Source organism: Melospiza georgiana, chromosome 2, assembly GCF_028018845.1.
Source record: "Melospiza georgiana isolate bMelGeo1 chromosome 2, bMelGeo1.pri, whole genome shotgun sequence".
Lineage (NCBI taxonomy): Eukaryota > Metazoa > Chordata > Aves > Passeriformes > Passerellidae > Melospiza > Melospiza georgiana.
Window position 1 is genome coordinate 69,946,146 of NC_080431.1, and position 12,618 is coordinate 69,958,763.

The window sequence follows — 12,618 nt, forward strand, 5'->3', positions numbered from 1 at the left end:
TATGATGATTATTTCAGAGGTAACTGAAAAGGTACTGGTTTACTCCTCAAGTCTATAGGAAATTCAGTCTGTTCCTAAAGTGCTTAACTTTTATATGGTGTAACATAAAGACACAGCCCACATACTGACTCACACAACAGCCAGAAAAAACAGTCTGCATCATATTTAAAAGTCAGACTCAAATAATTTGATCACCTTTTGTTTGTTCAAAGTTTGGGAATGCCACCAGAATGAATAAAGACAGAAGGGTTCTTTCTTTCATTCAGTTGTGATGTAATAAAATCCAGCCTTCTGGACCCCCCTGATAGAGAATCCCAGAGCAAGCCATTACAGGTAATTCACTCCATTGGTTTAATGAATCCCATTTTTCCTTTATTTATTTCCCATTTGTTTCTGAAGGTCTTGTCATGGATTCACCCAGAAAGCCAAGCAACGATCACGCGCTGCAGCCAGCCCATGGTGGGAGTGAGTGGCAAGCGGAGCAAGGAGGATGAAAAGTACCTTCAAGCCATCATGGATTCTAATGCCCAGTCCCATAAAATCTTCATATTTGATGCAAGGCCTAGTGTGAATGCTGTAGCCAATAAGGTTGGGTACTTTTTCCTCTGTCTAAAATCGGGAATGTAGTAATTTAGAGCACATTTCCCACCACCATTTCATATTATTCTTAAGGATCACAAGGGTTTACCAGTGTAGAAGAAGTCTGAATGCAGTGATCTGATTCTCTAGACAGACTTTTATACCTTCACCGGTATCTGTAAGATATCAAGTGTGACTGCTGATGATCCATTACATTAATTTACAGTGGGAAATGACATTGGAAAGAAAAAAAAATTGAAGTAGTACTGAGGTCAGACTCTAGCACCCTAGACCTTTTGTATCACCATTTTTCAATTCACATGGTTGAAAGACTGTTTCCTCTAACAGGGCTCAGAGCCCTGTCCAATCTGACCTTGAATGTTTCCAGGAATGAGGCATCTACCACTGTTCTGGAAAACCTGCTCCAGTGTTTTACCACCCTTACTGTGAAAAAATTCTTCTTTATATCTAGTCTGAATCTATCCTCTATTACTTTCAAACCATTCCCCCTTGTCCTATCACAACAGGCCCAACTAAAACATCTATCCCCAACTTTCTTATAAGCTTCTTTTAAGTATTGGAAGGCTGCTATAAGGTGTCTCCAGGGCCTTCCCTTCTCAGCCTTTCTTCACAGGAGACGTGCTCCAGACCTCTGATCATCTTTGTGGATTTGATCCAGCAAGACCTTGTCTTTCCTGTGCTGGTTCCCCAGAGCTGGACACAGCCCTGCAGGTGGGGTCTGAGCAGAGCAGAGCAGAGGGGCAGAATCCCCTCCCTGGCCCTGCTGCCCACGGGGCTTTGGATGCAGCCCAGGACAGGATTGGCTGCCTGGGCTGGGAGTGCCCACGGCTGGGCCGTGTCCAGCCTCTCAGCCACCAGCACCCCCAAGTCCTTCTGGGCAGGGCTGCTCTGACCTGTTCATCCCCAGCCTGAGCTGATGCAAGGGGTTGCCCCAGGTGCAGCACCTTGCACTTGATCTTGTTAAACTTCATGGGGTTCCCATGGACCCACTTCCTGAGCTTGTCCAGGTCCCTGTGGATGGCACCCCATCCTTCAGGAGTGTCAGCTCCTGTACCACTCAGCTGGGTGTCATCTGCACACCTGATGAGAGTGCACTTGATCCTTTTGTTTGTGTCACTGATGAAGATATTAAAGAGCTCTAGTCCCAGTACAGACTCCTCAGGCATGCCACTTGTCACTGCCTGGGCATTGAGCAATTGGCCACTACCCTCTGGATGAGATTATCCAATTTCTCATCCATCAAACTGTCTGTCCATCATCTCCAGTCTAGAAAGAAGGATATTGTGGGGAACTGAGGCTTTACAGAAGTCTGGGTAGATGACACCTGTAGCCCTTCCCTTGTCCGCTGCTGTAGTCTCTCCATCATAAAGGCCACTGGGCTGCTCAGGCAGGATTTGCCCTTGGTGAAGCTGTGCTGGCTATCCTGAATCAGCTCCCTGTCCTCCACATGCCCTAGCATATCTTCTAGAAGGATCTGTTCCGTGATCCTGCCAGACACAGAGGTGAGGCTGACATTTCAGTAGTTCCCAGGGTCCATCATTCTACCCTTCTAAAATGGTGTTCCATGCCATCACTTTAAGCTTTGTTTTAATGGTGGAGTGGTGGAGCTACTTTGTTGCAGTAAAGATCTTTTTTTTTTTTTTTTTTTTTTTAATCTGCCTTTCCCACTACTTAGGGAAGGCAATTAGTGTGTGGGTTATCCTCCTCTGTAATAGTATGGTAAATTTTTAAATGATAGATTAGCGAATGTAATGAGTTAACAGCTTGAATGAGGATAAATTATAATTACAGAGGAAAAGAAGGCTTGTAATGTGATATTCTTTGGTAAAAATTACAGCATTCATTAGGTATTGCAGAAGAGAGACACAAAGTGTGTGCCTGTACATGTTTGCTCCCAGCTGTAAGATAAAGCCAATGGTTTTTTCCTGCTTTAGATAGCCCAGCCACTGTAGTATTTTGTCAGCTGCTATTTGCTCAGGACAAATGACTGGGATAAAGTACAAAATATGGTTTTCCTAATGATTTGTATGTGAATTTTGTTCTTCAGGCTAAAGGAGGGGGCTATGAGAGTGAGGACGCCTATCAGAATGCAGAATTAGTGTTCCTGGACATTCACAACATTCATGTTATGAGAGAGTCGCTGAGAAAACTGAAAGAAATTGTGTATCCCAATATCGAGGAGACTCATTGGCTGTCTAATTTAGAGTCAACTCACTGGCTGGAGCATATCAAGGTATGCATGTCTGCATCCCCTGCACGTGACTGAGCAACCACAAGTCCTTACCAGTCTGGGAAAGATATCCAGAGTCAGCTCCAGGATTTTCAGTTCCTTCTAAATGTAAAGACTTATAATTTGTTTTCTATTTATAAGCATTTAAAACTGCAGTTCTTGGAGTGAGGAATCTTAAGGAGATGAAAAGAGGGACAAGGGAGGGGGCTGAAATCCTGAAAGATGGTGTTTTGGAAGTGAAGGATGTTCCTGGGTGACATGTAACTGTGAAAGCTCTGCTTAGAACTCAGGAGTCACAGAGTTTCCAAATTCTTGGCTCAGCTCCTTGACATCCTGGCATTATTGTGTGGGCCAGACAAACAAATGCTGGGAGTTTGGGGCCTCTCAGCCTTTCAGGAATCCAAGCAGAGTCAGAATAAGGAGGCAAAATGCTTTGGCTTCTCCAGATGCTGGTTTTCAAATAATGTTCTTTTCTAAAAATGTCCAGCTTACTTTGTTGCTCTGCTGATGCAGGCAGGGGTAGATCTGCACGTGGGGCAGCTGCAAGGCGATGGCCTTTCCTATCAGACACAACACGCTCCTGCATTTAAATATTGACTTGTCCAAGGACTGAGTTTCATGCAAGGGTTCTTCTACAGTTGTGCCTACACTACAGTTTAGATGTGTCATGATCTTGCTGGAACAGAAAATGTGTTCACCAGTTTTGCCGTCCTAGTTATAAAGTTGTTGGAACTGATTTACCATTCTCCTTGAGGCAAGCAGAGCCCTTGGTCTGTCCTGTGCTGTCACTAGCCATTTTTCATTTCTAGTTTCTGCTCCAAAGAGATTTTGTAATTTGTTCCTTCCCTTGTCCTAGCTCATTCTTGCTGGAGCCCTTCGGATTGCTGACAAAGTGGAGTCGGGGAAGACGTCGGTGGTGGTGCACTGCAGCGACGGCTGGGACCGCACGGCGCAGCTCACCTCGCTGGCCCTGCTCATGCTGGACGGCTACTACCGCACCATCCGCGGCTTCGAGGTGCTCGTGGAGAAGGAGTGGCTCAGCTTCGGCCACAGATTCCAGCTGGTGAGTCCCCAGCCCGTGGAGGGCACGGAACAGAAAGTTCTTGTCTCTCTTGAAGGATTTCAGAGGAGTTTAACAATTCCTGTGAGAAGTTTCCTGGCTAAACTCACTGAAGAGAGGTGAATGCTGATGTTATTATTTTCTACCTATAATTCCATTCACCTCTTAACCTCCTTGGGATGTATTGGTTAGATACAGGGAACAGGTGGTATTTAAATGTCTCAGGTGTCTGATTGATAATGTCATGTTCTCATGCTTAGCAGTGTGCTTTGGGTTCAGTGCTGGCATTTCTGCTGGCAGAGACCACTGGGCATTTTTTGTCTTTATTTTCAGTTCAGTCCATTTTCTCAGGGTACTTGGGCACCATCATCTAAGAAATACTTTTGTATTGAAGAGGTTTGGGAATTTGTTTATAGCCTTGACCTCACATTTTCTTCAAGCACATTTTATTTTTGGAGAGGCTTCTAATTATTTAGGTGAAAGAGCAGCAGCTTGAGCCTGGACCAAGAGTAGTTTGTGGTTGTGCCCTAGCAGTTGGCAGAGAGGCAGCTTTGTGGGCTTGTGACACAGCAGTTTGTTATGGTTTGCACTGATGGGAATTGAGAGAGCCTTTCAGTAGTATCCTTTCAGTCTTGTTCCCATTGTGTTTTGCCCGTAGCTGTTCTCTAGTGGTTGTTAATTTTGCAAGGGCTAGAACAAGGTCTGTGTGCAGCACTTGCAGTGGTGGGCTGCACTGTCAAATGCTCTGGGGAAGGTGGGGAAACTGAGGCACTAATGTGACTGAGGTTCTGCTGCAGCAAAACTTGTTATCTGGTATTTGAGCAATGAGTGTTTTAGCTTCTTCACTGTCTAGGCAAGGAAGATACCAACAGCAATTACCCTGTGTGAGGGGAGAACAGTTTTAGGGATCTCTGTTACTTACAGGTTCTTGTTCTATCTTTGTGCAGTACTTGGGCTGCCAGGTAATATATAATCATTAACGAGTACTGTGCTAGTTCTGAGGAGTCGTGCCTCACATGTGTTGGCCACACAGCACGGTCAGGGCTGGAGGCTGCCTCTGGGAGTGCTGTCATTGCTGCCTCTCTGGAGGTGGCAGGAGATGGGCTGGGCTGGTGTTTGTACAGCTCTTGGAAGCGGCGAGGTGTTGTGTGACGGGTATCGCCGCATGCCGTGCCTGTAGGTAGTGTTTGCGTCCAGCACCCTCCACTACTGAAGTAGCCAGGACAACAGCTGCAACTGAAGCAAAAAGCATTCTCATTTTTCTTCCTTCTGAACTTTAGCTATTAACTGAAATCAGTGCCAGCATAGCATCTGGAGCCTCTACTCAAACAACTCTTGTTTTAACTTAGCATGAAAATATCCCCATAAAGAATTTTCACTTCAAAGACAAAGAGAGTAGCTGTCCTTTACTCCTTTACCCACTGATATGGACAAAGCAGTATCAGGACTCGAAGTTTTTTAAAGCTGTTGGTAAAGGTTTAGGTGCCTGAGAGCAGACCCCACGAAGCCCTGTGTGACTCGTGTTCTTTGTCCTGCTGTTTCAGAGGGTTGGCCATGGGGACAAGAACCACGCGGACGCGGATCGCTCTCCCGTCTTCCTGCAGTTCATCGACTGCGTCTGGCAAATGACGAGACAGGTACACTGCTGGGTGGCACCCGTGTCCCCAGAGCCATGCACAGTGCACCAAGACATTGCCTGGTGTCTGGACACTGGAATGGTTTCCAAACTGACCTGTGCAGGCTCTCCTTCCTGGGCTTGTACTCTTGCTTCAATTGTGGCAGCAGGCTTTTTGGGAGTCTGTTTAGCACAGAGAAAGCACTTGCTAATGCAAGTCCCTAGCACAGTGGGTGTAACAGATCCCTGTTGCCCTTGCTCAAGCTGATCCTGTAAAGTGTTTCATTTTAACTTCTTCTGAAGGCAAATGTACTGCTCCCAATTCATAATGTGAGGTGCAGAGCTGAGTGCCTCACTTCAGACCTGGCATGGCAAAGGTACAGTCCAGGAGAGATCCCCTGTGTCTGTGAGATTTTTCCCCAGGCACATGGAACCTGGAAGATTTTTTTTTGATCTTCTGTGACACAAAAGTCAGCTATGATTAGGCAATTCATTGAAAAAAAGCTAGGCTCACCCTGGGTTAGACCAGGAGGAGTGGAAGAGAAGGATGGCACTATATATGGAAGAAAAGGATTCCACTGCATATGGCACTGTACCACATCAATGCAGAGAGAAAAGGAGGCTTTACCATCATCAAAAGTCACTTTCATTGTGGTCTCCTTGGATTGCTTCTACAGCTGGGCATCCTGACCTGCAGCTGATGAGGTCAGGATGTCACAACTGGGGCAGCCTGGGAAGAGGAGGGTGGTTGTGAGGGAGGAAGGCCTCCTGCTCTCCTCTCCATCTCCCCTGCATGTCTTTGCAGTTTATTCTTATTCGCCCTCTGAGGAGCTTCAGTTGTCCCTGTCTCAGGTCAGATTGATTCTGCTCAGAACTCAGCAACAAACAGGGCCTGTGCCCATAGACCTTCTGCTCCTGCTGACCTCTGTCACCAGGTGCCTCCCTGCTGTTCCTCTGGGAAGTGCTGTGTTAGGCACTCAGGTTATTTCCATTTGGCCCTGGGACATTTCCACTTTTTGAATGTATTTATTTCACGTGTGCCTTTTGTTCACAGTCTGGCTGCATGGCTCGTCATGAGGGACAGCCATAGCAGAGCAAGCTTCAATTTTAAGCAGCACTGAGTGTACATAAACACAGTGCTCTAACCCCTCAGACCTCTGGCTTTTGCTCAAAATTCCTCTCTGAACATGCAAAGCAGCTTTCCAAGAGGGAAACTCTTGCTCCTGGAAGGAGCAAATATGACCCTGAATATCCAGCCAGGCAGGGAACAGGGACAGATCCTGTTCTACAAATCAAGAAGCCAACTCCTTACCAAGACCACAGCAAGAGAGAAAGTTTGTTTTCCTGTTTTAAATCCTAAAGTAATTTTCTGTTTCTGTCTAAAGTTTCCTACAGCATTTGAGTTCAACGAGTACTTCCTGATCACCATCCTGGATCACCTGTACAGCTGTTTGTTTGGGACCTTCCTGTGCAGCAGTGAGCAGCAGAGAGTGAAGGAGGTAAGACAGCTTCTCCCCGAGATAAAAGCCTGTTCCTGATTGCTTTAGCTGGCCAGATATTGCTACAGAAGCTGGTTCCTCACTCAGAGATAGTTGTAGATGTGAGGCTGGAAATGCCAAGCCCCCTTCTCAATAGCTGGGACTTGGGGGATTTTCCTCTTTGCATAAAGTGCTGTCTGTTGGAGGCTTCATGTTTCAGAGCAGCACCATCTCCTTTCTGGACACGCTGTCTACTTCCAGTTAGTCACTAGTGGTTGAATAGCTCCTGCTACTCCCAGGTAATGGAAATGCAGCTTTGCTTTGAACTTCAGTTTACTGTAACCTTCTCTGTGGGAACTGGTGCTTTTTTGTCATGCCTTGTCTTGAGGTGATCCCTTTAGGGTGCTTTTAACAAGCTAGTGTGTGCTGTCATTCTGCACACAGAGGTTACAGCAAGTAACTGGTCTGTATGTGTGTTCTTGCTGTGCTTGCATCTTGCCAGGAGAGGACAACTCTCCTACTATTATTAAGGACATGCCTCTCTGTCCTGCCACAAGCCAGCTCTGCCCTGTAGTCTGGCCAAGGTTTGTTTGCCCAGGGAGGAGTGTAGAGAAGTGTTCATCCAGACCCAGTCTGGAATTAGAAGGAAAACAGTGGCACTCATTCTGTCTCACCTACCTAAAGATGAAGCGTTCTGTCACCAAAGGCTGCAGCCTAACAGCACAGAGGTACATGATGGCAGTGCTGTGAGGACCTGATGTGATTACACATGATAGAAAATCAGTTAAAAAGAATCATAAAAACTAGATGGAAAATAACAGTGATAGCATTTTACTATAGTGAAATCAGTGTCCCTGTTTCTCTGGAGTCCACAGTGATTCAATAATTGTCATTTCAAGGAAATAAAATCTGCATGCTGTTTGCACATGAGTTTTGTTTTTTTTTTAAAGGCCTCAGCCTAGTGAAGTACTTAATCTAGAAAGTACATCAGCACTGGTTTCAGTGGGAGTATTCACAGGCATAATTATTCCACTAGATCAGGGCCTAAGTCAAATGTTTTCTTTTTTTCTTTTGCAATTAAATACTCCAGCAAGTCCTCCAGGAGCACTTCAGAGAAGTGAAGTTTAACTAAAGCACCAGGAGTTCACATGCCAGTGTCCCCTCGCTGTAGCAGTGGCGATTCCTGATCTGTGTTGACAGCTGGGTGGGTCAGAGGGGTTGTTCTGTGCCAGGGCGTGTGTGCCTGCTGCATCCATGTGCTCTGAGTACAATAACCACATCAAAAGAACAGTTTTGGGGTTGTTTTTTTAAAGGTACAAAAAACAGCCAGCTCCATATTAATGACAGGCATATGTCTATGCTGCTACAGTTTGTAGATAGCTGGGATTCGTACGGCAAATAAAGCCTCCTCCACCCCCTTCCCTTACAGAGCCTTCCAAAAAAGACTGTATCACTTTGGTCTTACATCAACAGCCAACTGGAAGACTTTACTAACCCCTTGTACGTGAGCTACTCCAACCACGTCCTGTATCCCGTGGCCAGCATGCGCCACCTCGAGCTGTGGGTCGGCTACTACATCCGCTGGAACCCCAGGATGAAGCCTCAGGTACGCCTCTTGCCGCTCCTGCTTCCCTCTCTGCTAGTACCAGTACTGTTTCTTTGGAGGTCAAGAGCTTCAGGTAGTGTACAAACTTATGCTTAAATCTGAAAACAAACACCTAAATTCAAATGCCAGCAAGAGCAAGCACCACCTTGAGCTGCCTAATGCAGGTGCCCAGCTGGACATCACCACCTTGTGAAATCTGCAGGAGCTGAAGATTCTCAGCAATCTGGGAGATTTCTTATTTAGAATGTGGGAAAAATTATCTGAGTTCTCTTTACAAAAGATCTTGAAACCCCTAAGACTTCTCTGAATGTGGGGTTCTATATAGGAATTTTGGGGCTGTATTTAAATTACTGGTGATGGGAACCTGCTGCTTGCTCTGGCTGCCTGAGGCACCAGGGGTCTGACCCCAGCCAGCAGGGAAGGTGATCAGCAGGGAAGCTGGCTTGCCCAGGGCAGGCACCTCAGACTAGCAGCCTGAGCATGACCCTGAATGCTGACATCACTTTTTAGTAGAAAGGGACAAAAAATCCCAATTGCTTCAGTGCCTGTCTGCAGGTGGCAGTTTTGCAGATCTGCAGCGTTAAAGACAGGAACCCAGCAAACACTTTGCAGTACTGACTGTTCAACAGTCAGAAATATGTGAAAATATTTAGAAGAATTTGGCTGGGTTTTTTCCTCCCAAGCCCCTGAAATTATATCCAGGCTGAGATGCCATGGCCAGTGCCCCCCAGAAATGTCAGAGATCAGAGTCTGGCAACTGTCATCTTTCAAAATACATACAGACTGTTTTGTTTAGCCACCATTGCACTGTGCGTGTTGGATCCAAATGAGCAGCCAAGAGCCAGAGCACACACTCGGGTACCTGCGGGCTGGAGACTGATGACACTCATCTGCCTCCTTCCCCTATCGCTGTCTGTAAGGTCAGCAGCAGCTTTGTGCTTCAGGCTCCCTTTTCCATGCTGACCTCCTGGTGCTCAGACGCACATTTCCTTGCAGGAACCGGTTCACAATCGCTACAAGGAGCTCCTGGCCAAGCGGGCTGAGCTGCAGAAGAAAGTGGAGGAGCTGCAGAGAGAGATCACCAACCGTTCCACCTCATCCTCGGAGCGCGCCGGCTCTCCCGCGCAGTGCGTCGCTCCCGTACAGACAGTTGTATAATAGGGACTTTTTCCTGCTGACTACCTTCCCAGGACCATGGGGGGCAGCTTTTCTGAAACCTCCTGGATTTCCAACATGGTGCCTGGGAGATGCCAACTTATTTATTTATTTCTCTCCAGGGTAATTTATTAGTACTGTAGCACTAGAGAAAGCTTAAAGCAAAAACCAACACAGACAAGACCCCCTATGCAATTACCCTTCTCAGTGGCTAGCTTATATTGCACTTGCCACCTGCAAGAAGCCTGGAGCTTGCTCTTTGTTCACTGATGTGCTGGAAATCACTTGGCTTGAAAGAGTCTGTGCACGAGCATGAAGTACTGTGGAGGAAAAACATCTGCTCAGAAGTTTGAAAGGCCAAACCTGACTTTGTATTGGAGCCTCAGATGCAGCTGTGCCATCACACACCCTCCTGCACAGCAGAGTCAATGAGTGCGTTTGCCAGCACGCCTGGAAAGAAGCAACAGCAGTGTCTGAAACAAGTCATTCCCTTCACCTCAACCTAGGTCACAGGAAGCCATGCAAATGATGCCTTATTTAAAGAAAGGGCAGCTTCTCCCAATAAAACACTGCGGTAGAGGAATAACAATATAGGACATGATTTTGTGGGACAACGTTTACTTCCGCCTCTGCAACTTCAGAATCTCACTTATGGTTTACAGTGGGTGTGCCAGGATGCAACTTCAGCACCTTTATTTCAGAGGGGGAGCAGAGTGGGCTCCCCTGGCTTTCCACAGCTCCTCTGGCCTCCAGTGCCTCACAGTCATCAGGGGGAAAGGTAATGGAATACCAAGGGGCACATGTGAACTGCTGGGATCAGCCATTACATTTGCTTGGGTAAGCATAATCAGCAATTTTAATGCTTCTGTGCAGGGTTATTGTGGTGTACTTATGGTATTTCAGCTTTCTGCTAACTAATGGAAGCAACTGTGCATCAACCAAAGACGCCTTTCTGCCTGCATTGCAACTGCTGCTTTAGGTTTTTCTGGCAGACTGAACAGCTTAGCCATTTCCTAAACCCTACCTTTTTCCTCATAGTCTGCTTCAAGAATTGGTGTCACTCAACTAAACTCAAGCTGAAATTGAATTTTAATACAAAAATTTACTGTAGGGGATACAACACATACTTGGTGAAACCACGACTGCCCCTTTGCTCTTCCAAACAGGTAAGCACAGGGTTGCAGAGGAGGGCTCTTGGAGCAAAGGCAGTTCAGTATGTGCAAGGCTGCTTCTCCCCCTCTCTGCTGAGGAGCAGGGGTACTGCTTGGTGTGGGTTCCTGTGTTCCTCTTTTAGGATGGGATCCCAGACTGGTCACCTGCTTAATATACCTGTCAGCTGCTTCACTCAGCTGCTGTTCCACTAGAGAGGGATTTTTGGAGGGAGCATAAGAGCAGACCTATTCCCACCTAAGAAATGGCCTTTCAAAAGCCACATTCCTTCCAAGGCAGTTAGCAGTCACTTCCCCCTGCAGTCTCCAGTTCTGCCTGCTTTACTGCTGCAATCACCACTCCGTGCTTACAGAGAAATCCAGGGCCACCTTGTGACAGGGTGAGTAACAGGCTGCACAGCATCACCACGGCTGTTAAGGGGTGGCCTGCCACAGTATGGTTCAAAACTGCAAAGAATCCACACAAAACACTTCCTCATTTGCTGTGAGGGCAGGTCTGCTCTTACCTACAATCACTATATAAGATGGTTTAAAGCATTATTCTGTATTAGCAAATTGACTATGTGTGTATATTTTGTTTCTTGATGAAGGCTGTTTGGTTTCCTTAATGCTAATAAAAACAGAAAAATGGATGAAGTTCCTGTGCTCTTGTTTTCAACTATGTGGTTTTTCAAAGGACTTGCAAGACATGCAGACATGAAATAAAGAGCACTGCAAGTTCAGTGTGTGAAATCCAAATCTCTCTCATTTGCCTGCAGAGGGTCTTTCAAGTTGTTAATATTCAAACTCTGAGGCCTAGAATGACAGAAAACCAAGATTCATCTTTGGACAAGTTTCATTTATCCTGTACAGACCAGCACTTAGCTGTCAGCATTATAAAAACAGAATCACAAAACGGTTTGAGTTGGAAAGGACCTTCAAAGATCATCCAGTTCCAACCCCCCCGATTGGCAGAGGCACATTCCACTAGACCAGTGCTCAAAGCCCCATCAAACCTGGCCTTGAATACTTTCAAGGACAGGGCTCTCTCCAGAGGTCCTTCCCAAGTAAAATGACCAAGTGCAAGTTTCAGCTACTGATTTTTCAGGACTCCCAGCATGAGCTGCTCTTTAAGTGGTTACTGTCACTATACCTGGTTAGCAGCATCTAACAGCAGCTAACCCCTTATGTGCAAGGAGACAAGCTGGCTGGATCCCCTACAGGCAACAAACTCAACTCCCTTCTGCCTGTGCTGGCCCTGCAGAGTTCCCTGCCTGCTCAGCTACAGGCAAGGGTGGACTGCTCTGACTCTGCCCTTCCCTGCAGCTCACAATTCATCACCCTGTCCAGGGAGAAGTCTCCTTGACATAAAAAGCCCACTGGCTGTGGCACAGTGCTGCAGCAAACACCCAGCTAATACAGAGGAAGTGCAGCTTTCCCACAAGTCATTCAACAGGCAAGCTGGCTTTATTATTTTTCAACTGTATATACAGGTGATCTGGGTCTTCTATACATTCCATTGACAGGAAACTCTTTACATTATTAACATAATAAATAACATTTAATCAGCTGTGCAAGTCAGAGCACAAACTTCATTGCACTACTACCAAAGTTGATAGCTCATCAAAGCACATACTTAAGTTAAAAGCAAGATGCCAGGACCAAATGGCACGATTGAGGCACTTGCAGTTTAAAACACCTGTGTGGTTTCTCTCACTCCTCTACC

At 46.3% G+C, this 12,618-nt stretch overlaps 1 protein-coding gene across 2 annotated transcripts in view; it reads left to right on the forward strand.

Annotated features, from left to right (window-relative positions):
- Positions 1-11,549, forward strand: part of MTMR2 (myotubularin related protein 2) — a 62,834-nt gene extending 51,285 nt beyond the window's left edge. For both annotated transcript variants that reach the window (XM_058043844.1, XM_058043836.1), the window contains 7 exons: positions 400-588; positions 2,648-2,833; positions 3,687-3,893; positions 5,435-5,527; positions 6,891-7,004; positions 8,413-8,589; positions 9,586-11,549. In XM_058043844.1, coding sequence (XP_057899827.1) covers positions 400-588; positions 2,648-2,833; positions 3,687-3,893; positions 5,435-5,527; positions 6,891-7,004; positions 8,413-8,589; positions 9,586-9,747 — 1,128 coding nt within the window. In that variant the 3' untranslated portion in view covers positions 9,748-11,549. The remainder of the gene's footprint in view (positions 1-399; positions 589-2,647; positions 2,834-3,686; positions 3,894-5,434; positions 5,528-6,890; positions 7,005-8,412; positions 8,590-9,585) is intronic.
- Positions 11,550-12,618: the final 1,069 nt, after the last annotated feature.